Source organism: Rhopalosiphum padi, chromosome 2 (genome assembly GCF_020882245.1).
Source record: "Rhopalosiphum padi isolate XX-2018 chromosome 2, ASM2088224v1, whole genome shotgun sequence".
Classification (NCBI taxonomy): domain Eukaryota; kingdom Metazoa; phylum Arthropoda; class Insecta; order Hemiptera; family Aphididae; genus Rhopalosiphum; species Rhopalosiphum padi.
This window is the reverse complement of record NC_083598.1, coordinates 48,565,321-48,587,826: the sequence shown is the minus strand read 5'-3', so window position 1 is coordinate 48,587,826 and position 22,506 is coordinate 48,565,321. Positions and strand designations below refer to the sequence as shown.

Below are 22,506 nucleotides of genomic sequence, written 5' to 3'. Positions count from 1 at the left end.
TACATCTGGTTGTGCCGAACCGGCATTTGGGTTAGACCTATTATTATATTATATACATTTTTACCTTTTGGGCCAAAAGGGCCGTAATTTATTTACTATAATATATTTTATACCAGATTTTATTTGAGTTACCATTTATCATAAAGTTACCAGAGTTACCCATTACTTATTAGTACTTAGATTTTAAGTATACACACAAACACACCACTACACCACATAGCTCACTAGTAGTTACCTATTTATGCGGCGAACCCAACCAATTCTAGTTGAGCTATACACAATTTACATAATTTTACACAGGTCGGTCAGAAGTTGCCGAGTTGCCCCATTGTGTCCAGAATACAGGTAGTCGTATTTTATCCCAAATATAAGTATCCCGATTGCGTTCAAGCACACATTGGTTCACAAAATAGCTTATAAGTTATAATTAATAAAATAAATACAATATTTAAAAATTTTAAATACAGTATTGGAGCCATTTGGAGGTATTTGTATCTTAAATTACATATGAAATATAATTAATATATCAATAAATGCTAAATAGTATAATAATTATAGTGTTAAAGGTAGGTTTTTAAAACTCATTATTTAAAAAAAAAATTAGATATTTCCAACTTGTTTGATTTTGTAATCAGGGTTTGTATACATTTATTTTATTAATTTGTTTAGTTGTTTCCCGAGGACTCCAAACAATAGATCAAATTTTTATTTTAGCATCTGTTTGGCATTGTTTCAAAATTTCCAAAAATTGAAATATACTTCGATAGTGAATTTAATTTCGAATGCAAACTTTCACACGCGACACGCATCGTTGTCAAATACATATAGGAACTATAAGTATAACTTACATATTTCAGGAGGAAAATCAGAATCATCATCAATATGAGTGTCTACTAAATAATCACAAAATGTTTGTTTGTGTAACAGTTGTTACACCCCCCTCCCACCAAAAAAAAAAAAAAATTATTATTGTTACTTTACCCTTTTGAGTTAATTTACCTTAACCTAATAATTATAAAAGTGTTTGAATGTTTAGGAATATTTAATTTTTTATTATCATTAATCAACACAATGTTGCATTTCAAAACTAATACAATTTTTTTAAACAATTAAGAAAATTTTCTTTTTATTATTAAACAGTATATCGCTAATTTAATTGTTCATTAGCATTGGTCCTTGATTCTTGTTTTAAGAAAACTGTTATCTGTTATTTATAAATTTGATTATAAAACTATTTTAGATTTGTTTCATAGTTTGATTTCTTTAAAAAAATATAATGTAATAATATGTAAAAACGGGATAAATAGCGTCCCGTTTGAAGTTTGTCGGGACAACGGGACGTCTGGTCACTCTAATTTAGCATGCACGAAGTATTTTGGTAACCGGGTGCACGGCCTAATATTGTCTGTTCCCGGCCCATACATAGGTAAGCATTTTCGATAAGCAAAGTATATGCTTGTGAAGCAGTTCTTAAAAAATATTAAATTAAATTATAATATAATAGTAAATAAAGTTATGATAAAAATGATTTATAAAATTAGTTAACTATGGAAACTTAAAAATATCAACACAAGCAAAATTATATTTTAAAAGTTTTTAGATTAATATCAAGTTAATTTCTTTTAGATGTTCCTCAAATCTATTCATTTCATTCCAGGTATATATTATGTAGTAAGACATATATGACTTAGAATTTGTTATATCAGAAAATTTCACATTTCTAAAATATATAAAATGTATATTTATTTTGTTCTTACCTATATCATTACAATATTCTTCTGGAGACTTTGGAGGATCTGTAATAAATAAAAAATAAAGATGTAATTTTTGTGGATCACATTAATGTTTATGTTTCGTATTGTAAAAAAAAAATTTTAAAAAACATATTTATATGCTAGTATCTATATATTATGCGATTAATAAGATGAATTAAATTAATTATTTATAAAAATTAATATGAAAAACAATTATACATTTATACTCGATAACAATAAGTATTAATTACCATTCGTATTATATTTTTTTTTACTGGCAAAATCGAAGAATTTAATTCCATATTCTAGAAAGTTAAATTTTGTATTATTATTTTATTGTAAACATTTATAATGTTTATATGAATTTTATAAAATGTGTAGTATTTCTTAGTTGCACTAAATTTAATTTATCTAATAAAAAATATTTACCAGGATTAACTTATTAATCTAATATGTAATTCTTATTATACAAATTAATAATTTAATTTTTTAATTGTTGGATTAAACCACAACTTTGATGAAGATTGTTAAGAATAACCCAGAATCATTAGTCATAGATTAAAGATTAATCAAATGATAAAACTAGCCTCAAGCTAACCTTCATCAATTCGGAATTAAATATCTGCACCCTTCGTGTTATTAACTAAAAGGATGTCTGAAATAATAGTAATTGATCCGAAAAAAAGTATGAACATTAACATTGTACAATATGTGACATGACTTTGATAAAGTTTGGCACCAATGTTTCCTGCGCAAACTAGTTAAAATAATTCACTAACCAATGTTTATAATATTATGGCCATTTATAACAAATCGCTAGATTCAAGTACGAATAGACACTATAATGTATTAAAATTTACAAATACGTATACATCTGAAAAAACCTGGAGTCCAACAATAATCAGTCCTTGCTCCCTGGACCCACACTGTTCAATATATTATTCTGTCAGGATATACCAAAACCAAAAATATGTGAGTTGCTAATATACAGAGATGGTATTAAAATACAGAATAAAATGTTTGAAGGCTCGATACAACACTAAATAGGTAAAATATTAGTGTGGTATAAGATATGGAAACTCAAATTAAATCCCCTTAAAGCGGAGCAAATATCTTCATCCTATACACGCAGATACACAAACCCAACTCAAGTTCAAATTATTAAAACATTACACCGAATAAGAAGGATGTAGAAGTTAAATATCTTGGAGTTTTTTTAGACTAGAAACTAACATAGAAACTACATATCAATATAGTAAACTCAACCTAGCTTGTATTCGGATGAAAATAGTATATCCCATAGTAAAATGAAAAACACTTCAGACAACACAAAATAAATGCCTAAGAATACTCTTTAAAGCCTTTAAAACTTTATTAATATAATTTAAAATAATAAATTTACGTTATTACTTATTTATATATATTAATACTGGTCCTCTTTTAAATCTACTACAACAACTTGGATACAACATTTAAATTATAATTATCACTCTTTCTATATTATTGTAATATTCACAATCGTAAGGACAAACTATAATAGGGATAAAGAAGAAAACCTATGTATAGATTTATCATGTATTGGAATTATTGGTCAACTTGAAAAAGCTAAATCATTTAAATATTCAATCATTAACACTGTGTAAACCAAAATACGTAATTCACGATAACAAATTTTAAAGCGTACCTACCTTTATATTTTTTTTCCCAAAAACGATAATTTTTCACATAGTTTATAAACTCCTTGGATGTTTCTGTAATAGTTAATTTTTAAATTGCAGTCACCCATAGATACACATACAATTTCATGTAATTTATGAAATAGAAATATTTTTTATTACGCATTATTTATTAATATAGACATTGATATTATATTATCCATCTTATGTGTCACCGTTTGTAAGTTTATAGATACAATTTAATAAATTCTGCAGATTATTTGTATAAAATCCATAAAAAAAAACTCATTTGCATATTATATAATAATATCATTCATTTTCGTGACACAGACAAGAACATATTTTCATATTTCGTATGGTTTTTACGAATAATAGACTGAAACGAACGGGTAGTTGGTAGACAGACTATTTTTAGATATCTAGCGGATAGTCTATAATATTATGATTTATGATGAATACAGTTAGGTATTAGACTTCCAAGCTCCTAAAGCATCCTTGATGCTTGACAATATGGCTCTCGTTATACTAATCCCTTATTAATCTAATAAATATAATTATCTTAGTCATGTAACGTTTTTTTTTATAGTTCACTACTGATGAACGATTTCTTACTGATCAAACGATAATAATACCTATGATATGAACTAATTCATAAAACGTCAAATAATCGAAATGAACTTTTATAGAATTATATTCAATTATACAAATATACAATAATCAAGAATCACAAATGTATACGTCTATAATCAATCACGATTATTCAAGAGTCAAGACTCAAGACTGATGTTCTGAAGGTGTGAACTATACTAGTACTTGTAGTTTATAGTGGTAAATATACGAACAACAGCCAAGTCAATCGAAAATATAGTTCTGAGTTGTGTTAGGTACATAAGTAGTATTGGTAGTATGTGCATTGTGCATCTCGAAATGACTAAGTTAAATTTTTAAATTTGGAAATTTAAAGAAGGACTTGCAGAAGGATTTGTCGGGTTTATTTATTTGTTGAGTTTTAGACAAAGTAGTTCCACTTATTTTAGTTTTTTACTAACAACACCGTTTGGGATCAGCTATAATTAATAAATATAGGTACCTATTATATAACATATAAGTCCTAATATTAATAAATTAATAGTTTTTAACTGATTTCCATGACATTGTCATTGTTGAATATAACTAATCAAATTTTCTTAAAAATAAATTTAAATGTAAAACTGTATTAATGCCTCTTTAAAATATGTCGTTTGACAATGACGTACTTAAATTTATAGAAATTAAATAACTTACTAAATCTTACAATAAAACAGTAGTTTATATATCCTTGTCCCTCTAAAATAATATATTACAAGTTAATTTATGTTTAAATTGAACGCTCATTAGGTTAAAGCATAAATTAATTATTCATTTGTAAATTAGATTAAATACAACTATTATATAATAGTTATAAATAAGCCTAATTTATCTGAATAACATAGAAATAAGTTATACAATATTTGAAACGATAACATGTCATTTTAACAAATATGTGTGAACTAAGAGTTACAGTCAGTGTCAGAATCTTATACTTAGGTACTTACTTAAAAGATTAGAATATTTTAGAGCAACTGTTAGTGATATATAAGCATTATAAATATGATATTGACAAACATAATATATATAAATATTTTCAAATAAATATTAATCTTCAAATAATTAATGTTTTTAGAGGGAAAAAGTTCCAAAATATTTCTGAAAGCTTGAGATGATTAGGATAAATTTGGAGGGATGTGTGAGGTTTCACTCTATCCTAACAAAAATTATGAAGTTTGAAAAATTTGGTTTCAAATAGTTCCTATAATAAATCCCAAAATAGATGTGTAGGTTTGAGGTACATAGAAAAAAGTTAACTTCATGTGAGCGGATAAAGTAACGTTCAGAAAAAAAAGTTGGATGTGTATAATAAATTTAGTTTTTTTTAAATTTTGAACTTTATTTTATTACATGAATTTCATTGATCTTATTTTTTAAATATCACAAAGGTAAACAAACAAAGTAATATGCCTATAATATATTTATCGTCTTTAAATTGCATGTATACATTTTAAAATAAAAAGTTTAATAATTTAACGCCTCTTACCACAGCACTCTAAATAAAATAACGAACTATTAATTAAATTAATATAATATACAAATAGAGATTTAAAAATTATTTATAAAATATAGGTATGTCACTGAATGGATATAACTGAAGTAACGTACACTATTATTATAATTTATTGTTCTTCAAAATATCTATATATAATACATATAGTCTATATGTATTATAATATGTTATGATATCATATTTTTCAATAACAATTAATGTAATAGTGTTGCGTAACAAATACTTTTTATTAAGTTATTATTACTAGTAAATTTAAAGACTAAAAACTACATGATTTATTTATTTCATACTTTTAGCTATTTCATGACTGTTCGGACTTCGTCAACCTGTGTTCGCGTTACCCAGTCACCCTGCCACAGGTTGGTAACACTACCGAAGAGACGCTCCTCTTCACCCCGGTCGCCTATTATATATGCAGTTCGCAACGGTCGCGATGTTTTCGACGGCGCGTTCGCTCGGCGGCTGTCATTTATTAGTATTATTTTGTCGGCTCCTTTTTGCCGTTCGCAATAAGACGACGCCATTTTGTGGCTGTGTCCAATGCACCGTTCCGTGAAAACGCTCATTTTGGAAGATCATTCATGTTAGGTCATATGTCTCGTTGACAATTGACAACAAGCTCCAGCAGTTCGCAGCTCATTGCCTTTGCAGCTCGCAGCAGTATTAGTGTGGTAACTATTATATTTATTCACACCGTTCAGTTCGGACTCAAAACCTCGTGGTTTCCATCAGCTCAAGTCGTTCCAGTCAGCTCAAGATGCAGCTCAGCACCACCCCCTTGTATTATTATTTATGTATTGAGCAGTTGTCTCATTACCCCCTTGGCTATTGCCGTATTTAATATTATTATAATAAAGCTAATACATATAGTTCGTTGTATTACGTATATTATATATCTATATATATGATATACATGTTATAATATTGTTATTCGTTTTGTTATATACTCTGGTATGGGACAGAGTATATTTTATTGATTTATTGTTATTTTTCATATATTCTGGTATGGGACAGAATATATGTAATTAATATATTATTATCAGTTTGACAGATATTTTGTTATTTTATATGTTTTATTAGTCTGAGACTGATCATCTCAGCTAATATATTATTTATTTTGGTATTAATTATAATAAAGACTTATTATATTTTATTGTTATAATTCACTTGTACATATATTTATATTAGCTCTATTGTACCTAGTCCAGGGTGTGCGAGTTCTAGATGCTAATCGCAGAGTCAGGAGCTCCTAGTGCAAACAATGACTATATTATATTAAATATATAGATTTAAAGGCATTGAATCACGTGTAAAATATACCCCACTATTCTAGTTTCATTATGTTTTGATATTTTCTGAATTGTAGTAAAATTGCATATAATATACCTAAATTTTTTTGAATAAGTAATTTAAAATTTTAGATTAATTAAATTTGTATTTGATCCAGAATTTTTTTCTTTACCAAAATAAAATAAAAAATCAATAAAATCAAATCAATTTACCTATCAAAATATAAATATATTTTTATAATAACTATTCTACTAAATATAATATTTTTATGGTTAATCAATAATCAGTAACAATGTAAAAATTTTCAAGTTGTACTTATACAAATTATTTAACTGTTATATAAAGTGGAAAAAAAATAAATATTCTTAATATTAAAAGATTGAATTTTTTTTTTGTATATAGTACAATAATTTAAAATTATAGCATATATAAGTATATTTAAATTAATTTACCAATACTTACGCTCATAATCTAATAAAATAAAATGTATTAAATGTAATTATATATAGTATATTATACATTATAATAATATAGTATGTCCATATTATATAAACATTACGATTAATAATTGATTATTTTGTAGCAATATACCATTGTAATTTATAATAAGAGTATAAGGTCAGTTAATAATTTAAAATTTAATAAGCAAATAATTTATTATATAGTAATATGAATGTTAGTTAATATCAATTTCATATTTTAATTTGAATATAAAAATTACTGAATTATTGTTATGTATTTGTTACCTGTAAGGCGAGCATCACTAAAATGTATTATATATATCACTGTTAATGATAACGTTATTAAAACTTTAAAAAAAATCATAGTTATTGTTGAGATATTTACAGAAAACGAGCATAAACGTTGCGTTGCGTAGGTAGAATATTATTATTTTTTGATAAGTTACGATGTTAAGTTTGGTTTTTATTTAATTTATTAACAACTAAGTACACATTACAAGTTTAATTTAATCCTTACTCATTGTTTATTTTAAAAACTCATATATATATATATATGTGTATATATACCTACAAACATGGCACACATTTATGGTTTACATATTTTTTTTTGTTTTTCTAGACGATAAATAGTTGAAAAACAAGTGATGGTTGTTATTGTAACTAAAATCAACCTGACCTATATTATGAATAATATTAAGGCCCGGTTTTTCAATCATATTTATTCATCGAATAACATGAGTTATTCGACAAATAAGGAAAAATAGTTAATCACCGGTTTTTCAATGTCAGAATAAGTCTTATTCGATGAATAAACCAGAAATAAGTTATTAGGTACTCTTTTGACCAAATAACAAGTTATTCGACGAATAAATGTGTTTTCATAATGTATAGCTGTGATAACACTCAAAAGTTGTATTTTGTTATTATTATAATAATACCAAACCAGTCCGTAGTTCTTATACTTTACTTTTTTATAAATGAATAATGGATATATTTGGAATATTATATGAAGACGATGATCAAGAAATCGTTGAATTTTTAAATTATCAACGTCGTACATACACCTTACGTATGAGAGTTGATCATATGACACTTTGGGATGATCATGATTTTAGGATCAGATTCCGAATCTCGAAGGTGGTAGTTCTTCAAGTTTTAGAACACATCAACAACCAAATATCTTCATCAACCGATAGGTAAGTTGGTTTACTATAACTGCCCCCCGAAATATTCAGTGTTTAGAAAATATTGAAATAAAAAATTATGATATCAAATCTTATATAATAAAACGTGAAGCGGTTCTTCTTTTGTCCTCTTGAGCGCTGCCGGTACTTTAGCGGAGAGCCAATCGGAAAATTACGATTCTTATCGCCCTTCCGCCGTTATCGACGACGGCCGCGCGACTCCCGAAGCCCGCTCTTATCACCGCCGTCCGGTATCGTGCTCCCGCGATATTTTAATACCTATCATTTTTTTTTTTTCCGAAAATTTCGACTTTTGAGTAGCCGTTCGTGCGGTCTCGACGTGTTTTTCGCGTCTTCGGTGTGCTCTCTTTTTACGCGTTTGTTTTCTCCGGGTCGCGATCGCGTTGACCGATCTCCCGAATACGATTTCACGGCCTTTGAGTTATTTTTTTGAATAATAAATCATGTTTTATATATATTACGCTAAATGTGATTAAAAAAATTACGATGTCTCGACGGACGTCGTGGGCGAAGAAATAAAAAAACGCGTTTAGAGTCGAATCGTACGGATTTCGTGGGTAAAAAACTGTGCTAGACGCCCGATTCGTCGCGGCTCGGAAACGGCTCAAGTGCTCGAGATTCGACGTCGGTTTTCAACTCGAACTGTAGGCGATAGGTTTAGGCGTTAGGATAGGATTCAGGATTAGGCAGGTGTAACGAGAACGAATCCCGCTCCGGCGGTATTTCCGGCGGCGCTTTGATTAACACGGCCGCCCACATTTTTTGCACTTTTTTTCGATTTTTTTTATTACGCGATTTTATATCTTAAAATTTCGACATTTTTTTTTCCGTCGTAGATCGTTGAATTATTATGACTTAATAATAAATAACCTCATAACCTCAGAGTACAGTGATCTGTCGATAGCGGTGTACTATAATATATCGGAAGGTTTATTCGTCGGTAAATTTCCTACGACTTTATTATATATTACTAAGGCAGAGAAGTTATAGGAGGTAAAATTGGAAAAATATGCACAAAAAAATTAAATTATAATTTAGTAAAATAAAAAAAATAGATATAAAAGAAATATAAAAATCATTGCATTGCACAAATGCACAATTAATTTTTTTTTAAATATTTTCTACGTCGAATGATCGCCGATTGTCAGCCTGTATGGTTTTGTACCTTGAAAAACTTCTTTCGACGTCTGTTGATGTTACTGGTGCATATTTATAAAATGTTAAATCATTTCCCGTTAGGTCTTCTGGTAAACCATCCATCGATGAACTTTCTCCATTCAAAATTTTTAAAATTTTTAATATTATTGCAAACCCATCATTTTTTTCTAAGACTTAGTTAAATTTTGTTTTTACTTTCATTCCAACGTCACCTGCAACTTCGTCCAATTATATATATAGTATAAAATAATACCATACAGTTTTTATGTAGAATATGCATGAAATATGCACAAAATAACAAAATATGCAATTTTTTTTAAAATCTTTAAAATATGTAAAAATAAGCAAAAAAAAATTTTAAATTTCAACTGTAGGGCCTATTACTTATATCTTGGTTTGCTATAAAATAGAGGCCCAGAATAAAACATGCAAATCCTATAACTTCTCTGCCCTATATATTACACATATTTTGTTTTTTGTACGTCATAGTTAAGTCTGTTGCAGATAAAACCAAAAGCTGCACTATAGCAAACACCTTATAATATATTGAAAATATTGAGGACAAATATATATATATATATATATATAGTATTATAACAAAACTGATAAAATGTACGATATATACATAATAATAAAATATTTAAAAACACGTTACGTTTAACTATATTAATAGGTTTAACTATATACATATAATTTAATATACGTCCACAATATATAATAGTAGGAAATCGTATAAATATATTTGTGCGTGTGTATGTGTGTGTTTGTGTTTATGATGTAAAAAAAAATGTGAGTAGGTATAAAATATAATTAAAATAATTAAAAAAAAAAGAATCAAGTACATTATTAATTATAATAATAGTAAAATAATTTTAAACATAAATTATATAACTTATATATTTTTTTTTTATCATAATAATTGTACATTGTTCTGGTGATGGACTTAAACGTTACAAACATGATATGTTATAAGTATATTATATGTGTAAAACTCATACTCTCCTCATCTGTTCACAAATTATTGTTACACCGATTACGTAATAAACATTAAATAATTAAATAAATTATATTTCTAATGTTTTATATAATATCTACCTAATAAAATACATGCGATTGTATGTAATATTTAAATTTTTTAACACGATACATTGCAAATTTAATCACGTGTATTTAATAATAATATATAATATTAACGAGTGTATTGGCTGATGTTATAGGCTTTATTATACATAAACTGATTTTCACCGTTGATTGCTGATTACTAAAAGTACTTTGACTTTCTTACGAACAAATCGACACTCTACTATCGACTTCCGAGGGAATCGAAACGGGGGTTAGAGAAAAGTTCTTATTTCACTGATTGCGCCCACGTGGTCTGCGATCCGACGAAGTCGGATTGCCTACCTGGTAGGTTTATTTTCGTGTAAACTGATTTTTACCTTTTAAAAACTTTTACTTCGCACGATTGTTTTTATTTCAAATACAAATACGATAAATTGTCGTAGCGTTGTACACTCAATATTCAATACATATGATTTTCACCCGTGCGCCGACATTGTCTGCGATCCGACGTAGGCGGATCGCCTACCTGAGTGGTTTGGTTTCCCTTAAAGCTTTTTGAAAGTTGAGTTCATACAACATTTTGATTTCACTTATTGCGCCGACGGGGTCCGCGATCCGACGCAGTCGGATTGCCTACCTGGTAGGCATAGTTGCATATAAATTTATTTTCACGAGTGATTACTGATTATTCAACGCTCAAACGACGACATTCGACTATAACATTTTTTCCTACTTTCGACGCCAGGAGGTCAGACAATCCGCCGTAGGCGTATTCCGCAGCCGGTTATCGAATTACACCGGTAGAGGGCTGATAGCTAGACACTCAAAAGTCTACGTATCAATCTCGACTTTCAAAAACTTTTCACATTCGAAAGAAGACCGCCAACCATCCACAACACCCACTTTATCATCATCCCGATAGAAGACACGCAGTATTACCAATCAGTGGTACCAACACCGCGACTTATTACCGCAAATCTTCCTTTTTTTGAAAACTTTCCGCTTTCAAGCTCTTCCATCCGTCCTAGGGTATTCACTTACAGCGAGTTTCACTCACAGCGAGGCACACTCACAGCGAGGCACACGGGCAGCTAGTCTTATATTATAAAACCGCAAGCGTTTCGCCCGAAAAACACTTGAGGGCGCTTGCTGTACTCGCCGCAGTTCCTAAAACGGAAAAAAGAATGCGCTCCGGTCGCCGTTATCGCGTCCGGTCGGTTATCAAAAATATTATGTTGGACAACTATACTATTACTATTATTATTATTATATATTTCACTTTTATACGGATTTTATAGCGTTTTCCGAGTTTTCCAGTGTTCGCGTGATTTACGATATTTTATATTGGCGATATATTAGCCATTGGGCGTGACAAAAAAGTCGTTTAATACGTATATATAATAATATAATAAATATAAATAATGAATAAAATACACATCGAACGGATGTTTCAGATATTTACAAATATATTTTAAAGAAAATCAACGAGAATGTCTGTGTGTGTGTGTGTGTGTAATGAAATACGAATTAAACGATTACGACGCGAATTCGGTGACGGTTCGTAAACGGTTTAAGTGCTCGAGATTTGACGTCGGTTTACAACTCAAACTGTAGTCGATAGGATTAGGCGTTAGGATAGGATAGGATTTAGGCAGGTGTAACGAGTTCGAATCCCGATCCGGCGACGATCCCGGCGGCGCTTTGATTAACACTGCGAGTCATTTTTTGCATTTTTTTTCCAATGTTTTTTTTATTTTTATATGATTTTGCCGGCGACGTCGGTATATTTTTTTTATTACTCGACTAATAAAAAGCAGTATTTCAACATTTATGTACTATTTTTTTTTTGAATATTGCGAGTGTTAAATATACGTGTTTTTTGTAATAGTACTTATCGACTACCACCGAGTATGTTATATTATATAATATGTAAACACAATATGTGTAGTGTGTACGTATGGAATATTTATTAAAGTCATATAGATCGGGTATGCACACTAATATTTAATTACAACCTGATGTGATAAATGTATTGTGGATTATTTCACTTATAATAACTCATAATGCTCACATCGTCCGCGATCCGACGCAGTCGGATTGCCTACCTGAGGGGTTTGGTAACACTTAAAGTATATTCAATTTTTAGCAAATAAAAAATTCAGATTTCATAATTTGCGCCCACATAGTCTGCCATTCGACGCAGTAAATAGGACGTAGATGGAACGTTATAACACTTCGTTCGACTTAAACTTTTTCCCCTACTATACGACATCAGACTTTCGACGTCAGGAGGTATAACAATCCGCCGTAGGCGGATTGCCCAGCACAGATATCGATTTGCATCGAGTGAGGACTGATAGCTAGACACTCTATTACCATTTTTCGTACTTATTTATTCTTTATATATATTCAAAAAAGAACCGGGCATGCGACAAGACACGGTATTACACCGGTTAACGACTGATAGCTAGACACTTAGTTACCATTTTTCAAACTTATTTAGTTGTGTATAAATCAATTTTCCCAAAAGATATGACGTTCGACATAAATTTTGTCCCCTACTATACCACATCAGACTTTCGACGTCAGGAGGTATAACAATCCGCCGTAGCCGGATTGCCCAGCACAGGTATCGATTTGCATCGAATGAGGACTGATAGCTAGACACTCGATTACCATTTTTCGTACTTATTTATTTTTTATACTTTCAAAAAAGAACCGGGCAAGCCTCGAGTTGAACTATATATGTGACCGATTTCTAGACACCCGACTACCATTTCCAACCGAATTTCCCTAGGACCGATTTTCACTCGACCCCCTCGAAGGCGCCGGAGGCGGCTTCCACAAGCCGGGAATCGAGGCATATATATATAATAATAATTTAATAAACAATATTATTATCGACGCCACGAACGTCTTATCAATTCCCGACAACAACCGCCTTATCATCATTCATCCCGATAGAAGACTCGCAGTACTACCAATCAGCGACAGGTCTTCCTTTTTTGAAAACTTTCCACTTTCAAGCTCTTCCATCCGTCCTAGGGTATTCACTTACAGCGAGTTTCACTCAAAGCGAGTTTCACTCACAGCGAGGCACACTCACAGCGAGGCACACTCAGAGCGAGGCACACCCGCAGCTAGTATAATTAATAAAATAGTTTGTATCAAAACACAAAATATAAAAACTACCCACCTACATCTATATCAAACTTCAAAATCTGTGCCACAAGGCCCACACGTATAGTATGCGTAAGTGTAAAAAAAGTTTGTAAGTAGTTATAATATTATATAAATTTATAAATATGTTTTAAATTATTCTGGATAAAAAACTTTTTTACTTAAAAAAACGTTTAGTAAAATAGGTAGCTTAAAAATTTAATGCAAGGTTCCAAGTTTCATTAATGTAAGTTCAAAAATATTAAAGATTCATAGGCACGACTGTTTTTATATGCATTTAAATTTTAAATTTAGACGAAATTCATCAAAACTGTAGCCCTATAACTCACAGTTTTCGCGTAAAACAACTCGTAAAAGAGTTTTTGAAAATGTTTATTTTCGATTACGTTTTCTGTTATGTAAAATTATGGTTTGTGATCTAGGTTTTAGACACATGCAACATAAGGTCCTAACTAATGAACATCCTATTTTTTTTTTTAGAAATCATGCAGTGACATCCATTAACAAATTGCTTTTAACTTTGAGGTTTTATGCAACTGGTAATTTTTTGATCACTTCTGGAGATTTTCTTGGGGTTAGTAAAACTACGGCATCATTGATTGTACGTGATGTCAGTATTGCCATAGCAAAACTTCGACCTAGGTTTATAAAAATGCCAACTACAGAAAGGGAAATAAGTAAATTACAAAGAAGTTTTTACCAAATTGCTAGGTTTCCAAGGACAATTGGTGCAATTGATTGCACTCATGTAAAAATACAGAATCCAGGTACTTTATACATAAATTGTAATTTTATAATTCATATTGAAAATTTATTAAATATTAATTAATTACTATTCAATTATACAGGAGGCCCTAATGCTGAATATTTTAGAAATCGAAAAGGTTATTTTTCTATAAATGTGCAAACCATTGCATGTCCTAATTTAAAAATTATGGATGTTGTTGCACGGTGGCCAGGATCATGCCATGACCAGACTATATTTAAAAAATCACAGATTTATTACAACTTAATAAATGATAAATGGGGAAACAGTTTAATTGTAGCTGATAGTGGCTATGCTAATTCTCTTCATGTGGTAACACCATTCTTAAACCCACAAAATGATATCGAAGAATTGTACAATGAATCGATTATCAGAACAAGAAATCCAGTGGAAAGGTCATATGGTGTTCTCAAGAGAAGATTCCCAGTATTATCCTTAGGACTACGATTGAAATTAGAAACAACTCAAGCTGTAATTGTAGCTTGTTGTGTTTTACACAATATAGCTTGTGATAACAATGATATAGACCCACCTATACTAGACATAATTCTACCAGAAAATGAAAACATAAACATAGAAGAACAACAACCAAATGGTGAAAATGCAAGACAACAACTAATACAAGAATACTTTTCACATTTGTAATAACTATATTATGTAACTATTAAGAAAAAATGTAATAACTATACAATATAACAAAATTAAAATTAGTATGAGTTAAACAAGATTTAAAGTATTTAACAAAAATTATTATTCAAATCATTGGTAAATTGTAATATTCCTATATTTCTTTTTACAGTATTATAGTAATACTATATAGTTTTACTATATAAAAAAAAAAAATGACCTTATGCTTAAATGAAAAGTAAAAGCTCTTCACTTTGTCACTGCCTATCTGGTCAGGATAAATTAAAATATTATATTAAAATAAAAAATAAAATATAAAATACTTGGATAACATTTTAGTTAAAATGTTAGTTAAGACTAGTTTTAAGTTTTAGTTCATTTTTTAGTATTGATTAACCACTGTGTCACCTACTCATCTTTAGATCCTTTCATAGTATCCAATTTATGTTTTTTAATGGCAATATCCAATTCTAACGATTCCAATTCTAGAGCATGTTTGGCTTTAAGGAAATTCATATTCTCTTCATGCTCTCTTAACAAAACGCATTTTTGAAATTCAACCAATTCAAATTTTTTTTCGGCTAACTGTGAAAACTTGTCACTAGTTGAAGCTTGGCTGTTATTCTTTCTTGTCATGTTGTTAGCTAATAATTATATTAATTGTATACATATATGTTGTATATTGTATATATTATATGTTAGTGTTAAATATATATTTATTTGTTAGTTTTTGGTGTTTTCCAGTAGATCTTAATAATTTAGTAGATTCAATAGGGGACCAAGATGGGTTATTATTACTACACAATACACCAGAAGTACTGGCATGGTTTACAACTGAAATATTGTCCATTATCGACTCATTAGCACATTGGACAGATAGTATGTTTGAATCATCTAACACTGATTCTTTGCATAAATTATCCAGAACTGAAATTTGTTTTCCTAGTGTTAAAAATGTAACATATACAAAATACAAAACTGTAGAAAATAGTTTAAAAAAATACCATTATTAACTGATAAACAGTTATTATCGCTGTCTAAAACAATTTCAAAAGAATTAAAATTATCTCTCGATTCAAGTATTTTTACAGGACTAATTTGTGTTACATTATCTTCGACATTAACTGGACCAATGACACTTTGTGGAACTGCATTAATGAAAATTCAAAATATATATGGTTACATTAAATTAGAATATTTAGAAATTATCTTACTAGCATCAGAATCTAAGAAGCTAGGTAACCCTTCAACTGAAAGCTGAATATTTTCATACAACTGTTTCTCCAATTCACTAGTACTTGAATAGTCAGTTCTACTTGGACCACCCCCAGTTTTAAATAATTCACTTTTTGAACCTCTCAACAACTTCTTTATACCTTCGTATTTTAGTTTTAAACTTGAAGCATCTCTTGGCTACAACATTAAAAAATTAAGTTTTTATCTTCAATAAGATTTTTCTCAGTATAAAAAACTTAATACATATAACTTACACATCCTAATGTAGCTGAATTATACTGCTCAGCAATTTTAAGCCAGCATTTATTCTTATCTTTCCAAGACACAGCGTTCGATTCCTTATTTTCTAAAATATTTTGATTTTCTAGAGCATATTTCAATAATAGTTCTTTTTCGTTGAATGAAAAATTAGTAGCCCTTGCCCTTTTAAGTTCATTATTTTTTGATGCCATCTCGTAGTACAGCGAACCAAAAACTCAAGTCTCAAATTATGATGAACAATGAATTAATTAAATTAATAATTTCATCGAAAATCTAATAATAAAATTAATAATAATAATACATTGATAATACGATTATCATAGATAAGAATATGTTGACCAATCATAATCAAAAAATATATGCAACTTGTTCCACAATCCACTATTACTACCACTACTATCAGTACCACAAATTAATTTATCTACCGAATAACATTATTCGTCAAATAACTATTCGAAGAATAAGTTTGTATTGAAAAACGCTTACTAGTTTATTCAAAAGTTTATTTGCTAAATAAGTTTATTCGACGAATAGTTATCTGACGAATAAATGGATGATTGAAAAACCGGGCCTAAGTCGAATAGTATCTATCAGATTTTGGCGGTTAGTGATGTGGCGCGTGAGTAAACACGCGCAGTAAACTCTAAGAGTCCAAATTTGTCATAAATAATTTTTGTATTGGTGAATGAATTTTTTAAACTATTAGAATATAATTAAACATCACTGTAAGTAAATTCGAATATTTTTTTATATGTTTATTAAACTATACCGCGAATTTATAATAATTGAAAAATAACTGAGCGGTAGGTTTATTACTCATTATGATTAATAAGAAATCAATGAAATATTTATCACATATTATGGATTGAGACTAAAAAAATGTACGGAAGGCAAATGACAATACCTCTTTTCGATAACGAAAATCAATAATCATATTGACAAAATTGTTTTAACGTTTACAGCACTTACTTTGAGTAATCCATTTGCGACTTACGAGCGTCATCCTCACGAACCATTTTAAACTGTTTATATAAAAACGTTTTTTTTTTACAAAGAAGTGTTGAAATAACGGAAGAAAATGTAAACTGTTAACGAAATTTACATTCTACCGTGTAAGTATTATACTACATATCGTTGTACACACAATCGTAATATTAATTATTATCATCATGATAACAAATTAGCGCGGCAAAAGGACCACTAACGTGATACGAAGATTCAGAGTACAATATTTAGATGTGTAAACACTTCGTATATAATTGTACCATTGCTCCCGGTGGCAGTTACAGGTGGTGTACTTTTTTCGGCCCGCTATCATAATGGTACAATTATAGTTAAAATTATCAAAATCATAACACAGTGTAAAACAGTAAAACCTAGAAAGTGTAAAAAAAAAGTTATTTGAAAATGACTTATACTTACCGAGATATCGGCTGGTTCATGATAAAGAAATTCGAGAAAAGTGTGTCGAGTATTGCAATTTTTAAAATATTACGTAAGTTATTCACCGATAGAATGTATTGTTTAAGTTATAGTAAGTGTATGATAAGTATATTATAATATTACGTGTTAAACAATATTTTTAACAGGGAAAAGTTATATTATTTATTACAATTATTCACATAAGGTTTGTATGCGACACAGAAAATATTATTTTAATATCTTTACAATTTTAAATTATTATCGATGATCATCAGTAATAATATTATAGAAATAATTGGTGGCCCTAAAAAAAGGGCCTTTTTAAAGAGTGTTGGTTGTGATGATGATAAGTTAAATTATTTGGAACTGGTGTACTTGGTCACAGCTTTTGTTCCTTCACTGACGGCGTGCTTGGCCAATTCACCGGGCAACAAAAGTCGGACGGCGGTTTGGATCTCCCGACTGGTGATGGTCGACCGCTTGTTGTAGTGTGCCAGACGACTGGACTCGGCGGCGATACGCTCGAACAAATCATTTACGAAACTGTTCATGATGCTCATGGCCTTCGAGGATACACCGGTGTCGGGATGTACTTGCTTCAACACTTTGTAGATGTAGATGGCGTACGATTCTTTCCTCTTTGGCTTGCGTTTCTTGTCAGATTTGGCGATGTTCTTTTGAGCCTTGCCCGACGATTTCTTCATCGCCTTTCCTGCGGATTTACCTCCTGGAGCCATGGTTGATAATTGTTAAAAGGGGTGCTGTTAACGACGTACACATCAAACACAAATGATGTTAACCAATTGCAATTTGCTTTGGTTGGGCGGCCTGTGGCCTATTTAGAACACCAGGCTGAGCCTTTTCACTCTGTATGAGGTGTTTGATGATATTATTTGTCGGTTAGGCTAGGCGTGATAGGTGTGGAAATTTGCTGGTGGATAAACTGTGTTGGAGTGTTTTTGCAATGCGGAGTGCCTCTTCTTTAAGTGGTGGAATATTTGTGGAGTTAAGAAGGTTTAAGTTTGACACTGAATAGTGGGCGCCGGTTATGATACGTAGAGTTTTGTTTTGGAAGGCCTCGATCTTGGTCCACATGTAGTGGCCAATGAGATGCCTTCAAATTGTTGCGGCATATAACACAATAGGTCTTAGATAAATTTTGTAGATCGCCAGTCTTGTATGTAGGGGTAGAGCACTGTTGTGATTTAGTGTTGGATATAATGCTGTCCGGGCACCACGCGCTTTTTGTAAGATGTTTTTGATGTGCTTGTTGAAGCCTAGGTTGTAGTTTAAGGTTATGCCGAGGTATTTGGCGTGGTGGTTCCATTCCAATTTTTGGTTTCCTATTTTAAGTTTCATTTTCCGATTTGTGGAGTTAGATCCGAAGATCACTGCTACTGTCTTAGAGATATTTATTTGAATTCTCCACTTTGTGAACCACTCTGTCGTTAGGTTTAATTGTCGCTGTAACGCTAGGACTGCATATTTGTAGTTGCGGTTGCTAGCGTACAGGAGGGTGTCGTCGGCAAAAAGTGACACTGTTGATGGCCTTAAGGTTGGAAAGTCGTTAGTGTATGCAAGATAGAGCAGCGGTGATAACGATGAACCCTGTGGCACACTATCGCAAAGGAATTGTTTAAAATCAACGGACTTGAAAATGTCACTGCCAATATAACATCCACTCCATCACAAATCAGAATTAACTGCCCAGACGAAATCTCCTTCCGTACTGTCCAAAACTTCCTTGAAGCAAACCGGGAGTCTGTGGAGTCATTTTCTTTTCCAGTAAAAGACGACAGGTCACTGAAAATAGTCATTAAAGGTATCCCTCTTTATATCTCAGACAGTGAACTTTTCGATGAACTTACCATGCTAGGCTTCACTCCTCAACTTGTTAGAGGTTTCTTAAAGAACGGAAAAAGAATTCCTATACACATGGTTTCCCTAAAAATGACAGAAAATGCAAAAGACATCTACACGATTGGCGACATTTTTTACGTAGGGGTAAAAATTGAGCCCTACAAAAACTCTGGACCGGCACAATGCTTCAACTGCCAAAACTTTGGTCACTCATCGCAAAATTGTAATCTAACCGCACGATGCGTGAAATGTGGTAAGGAACACCCCACCAAAGAGTGCACAAAACCCAAAACCGACAAAGCATGTTGCTGCAACTGCGGCGGTGAACACACCGCTAACTATCGAGGCTGTCACCACTACATTGACCAACACAAACCAAAACCCATGTCAAACCGAATGCGCGGGGGAAAAACCACCCATCAAAACTCCTATTCCACTCCTCCTACAGCACAACCACCACAAACAACTACAACATCGACAGTATCCCCAACCTCATATTCAGCCATTGTAAAATCTCACACCATTCCTTCCATTGAACCTGCAGTCTCAGCTATACAAATACTGGGCATTATCAAAAAACTACTTGCCACCCTCCAAAAATGCCCAGACTTCAACGCTAGAGAAGCAATTATTAACACAGTCATGCAAATTCTGAACGTCATTCCCGATAATCATGACTAACCTTAAAATCATGTCCTAGAACTGCAATGGTATTTCAAACAAGATACAAGAACTTAAAACATTCATCAAACTTCACAACATAAACATAATCCTTCTCGGCGAAACCCGCCTTAACCCAAAAACTCCATTTAATATCCCAAACTTTCACATTTATCGTTATGACCGTCAACCGCTCCCAAGACAACCGCCGAATGGTGGTACTGCAATACTAGTTCGCCGTGGAATAGTCCACCATCACATTAACATCTCAACAGAACTTGACTCAACCTCAATCAATGTGAATCTAGGAAACGAAATCACCCAAATCACTGCAGTATACAAGAGCACTTGTACCGCACTCAAACTTACTGAATTAAATGCGATAACCAATCATAGCGGCCCGTTCACAATAGGCGGTGATCTAAACGCAAAACACACGGACTGGCACAGCCTACTTAGCAACAAGTCTGGCAAAACGATTGTACATCACGCGGAATCGACAAACCGCTACTTTATCGCAGCCTCCGATTCACCCACTCACTATCCTTACGTCCCAAACCATCGTCCTGACGTCCTCGATATCTTTCTACTTAGCACGTCAAACACGAACTACACTCTTACCAACCACTGCGACCTCTCCTCGGGCCACAACCCGCAACTCCTAAGCCTATCTTCCAAACTCACGAACTGTAGACCACCCAATGCAAGGAATAGGATAAATTGGAGGAAGTTCCAAATTGAACTAACTCCCCTCATTAAAAATAACCACATATCTTCAATATCGGACATAAATGAAAGCATTGATAAACTAACTAAAGCCATCCAATCGGAATGCCGAAACTGCTCATACTCAGTGAACCAATCAGAGCCCCCGAAACCGCTACCGGACGATATTCTACTTGAGATTGATACTAAACGACTACTACGGAAAAACTGGCAACGTACGCGCGACCCAAAGATAAAATCACTTTACAATAAACAGGTGGCATACGTAAAAGACATCCTCTCACGCCACAGATCATCAGAATGGTATACTTTCACATCCACACTAAATTTCAAAAACAAATCTATTTACAAACTAAACCGCCGCCTTCTTCATAAACCTTCACTGTGTCAACCATTAAAATCGCCGGAGGGTTCAAAAATTTATGATCCAAAACTGAAGGCCGAGCTATTTGCAGATGCAATGTCAGAGCAATTCCAAAACAACCCTGGCCCTCCACTACCCGAAGTTGAAAACGCTAATAAACAACTTCGTAACGTAAAATCACCCTCTGCAACAACCTATGTTTCACCAAATGAGGTATGGAGTATAGTGAAACGCCTCCCCTCCGCGAAAGCGCCAGGTGAAGATGGCATAACAAACAAGGCCCTAAAGCACCTTCCAAAAATAGCAATCGTTCTCCTAGCTAACATATTCACTTCCTGCTTCAGATTTTCTTATTTCCCCGACCAGTGAAAAAAAGCCCATGTTGTAATGATCCCTAAACCAATGAAAAACCACCTCCTACCCGACAACCATAGACCCATCTCACTGCTGAATACTATGTCCAAAGTCTTTGAGAGAATAATTCTATCAAGTCTTAAAAACCACATCAAAATTAGGAACGAGCAACATGCCTTCCGTACGGGTCATTCAACAACCACACAGTTAATAACACTAATCGACGATTTAACATTTAGATCCCAAGAGGGGGAAAAATCAGCGGCTGTCTTCCTGGACGTGGCGAAAGCTTTCGACCGTGTGT

General features: G+C 31.7%; 2 protein-coding genes across 2 annotated transcripts in view; one reads left to right on the top strand and one right to left on the bottom strand.

Annotated features, from left to right (window-relative positions):
• Nucleotides 1–8,305: 8,305 nt before the first annotated feature.
• Nucleotides 8,306–15,337, top strand: LOC132918991 (putative nuclease HARBI1). The gene is made up of 3 exons (XM_060980345.1): nt 8,306–8,517; nt 14,407–14,693; nt 14,775–15,337. Exons 1-3 carry the CDS (start codon nt 8,306–8,308, stop codon nt 15,335–15,337), a joined length of 1,062 nt encoding a protein of 353 aa, XP_060836328.1.
• A 3,253-nt stretch (nt 15,338–18,590) lies between these two features.
• LOC132922933 (histone H2B-like) overlaps nt 18,591–22,506 on the bottom strand; it is a 110,072-nt gene continuing 106,156 nt past the window's right edge. Inside the window, exon 2 of the mRNA XM_060986681.1 lies at nt 18,591–18,999. Coding sequence (XP_060842664.1) covers nt 18,595–18,975 — 381 coding nt within the window. The 5' untranslated portion in view covers nt 18,976–18,999 and the 3' untranslated portion in view covers nt 18,591–18,594. The remainder of the gene's footprint in view (nt 19,000–22,506) is intronic.

Excerpts from the sequence above, each read along its gene's own strand:
- LOC132918991 (XM_060980345.1), top strand. The coding sequence starts at position 8,306 with ATGGATATATTTGGAATATTATATGAAGACGATGATCAAGAAATCGTT. Across the intron at positions 8,518-14,406 it reads ATATCTTCATCAACCGATAG|AAATCATGCAGTGACATCCA; the intron begins GTAAGTTGGTTT and ends TTTTTTTTTTAG. Across the intron at positions 14,694-14,774 it reads TGTAAAAATACAGAATCCAG|GAGGCCCTAATGCTGAATAT; the intron begins GTACTTTATACA and ends TCAATTATACAG.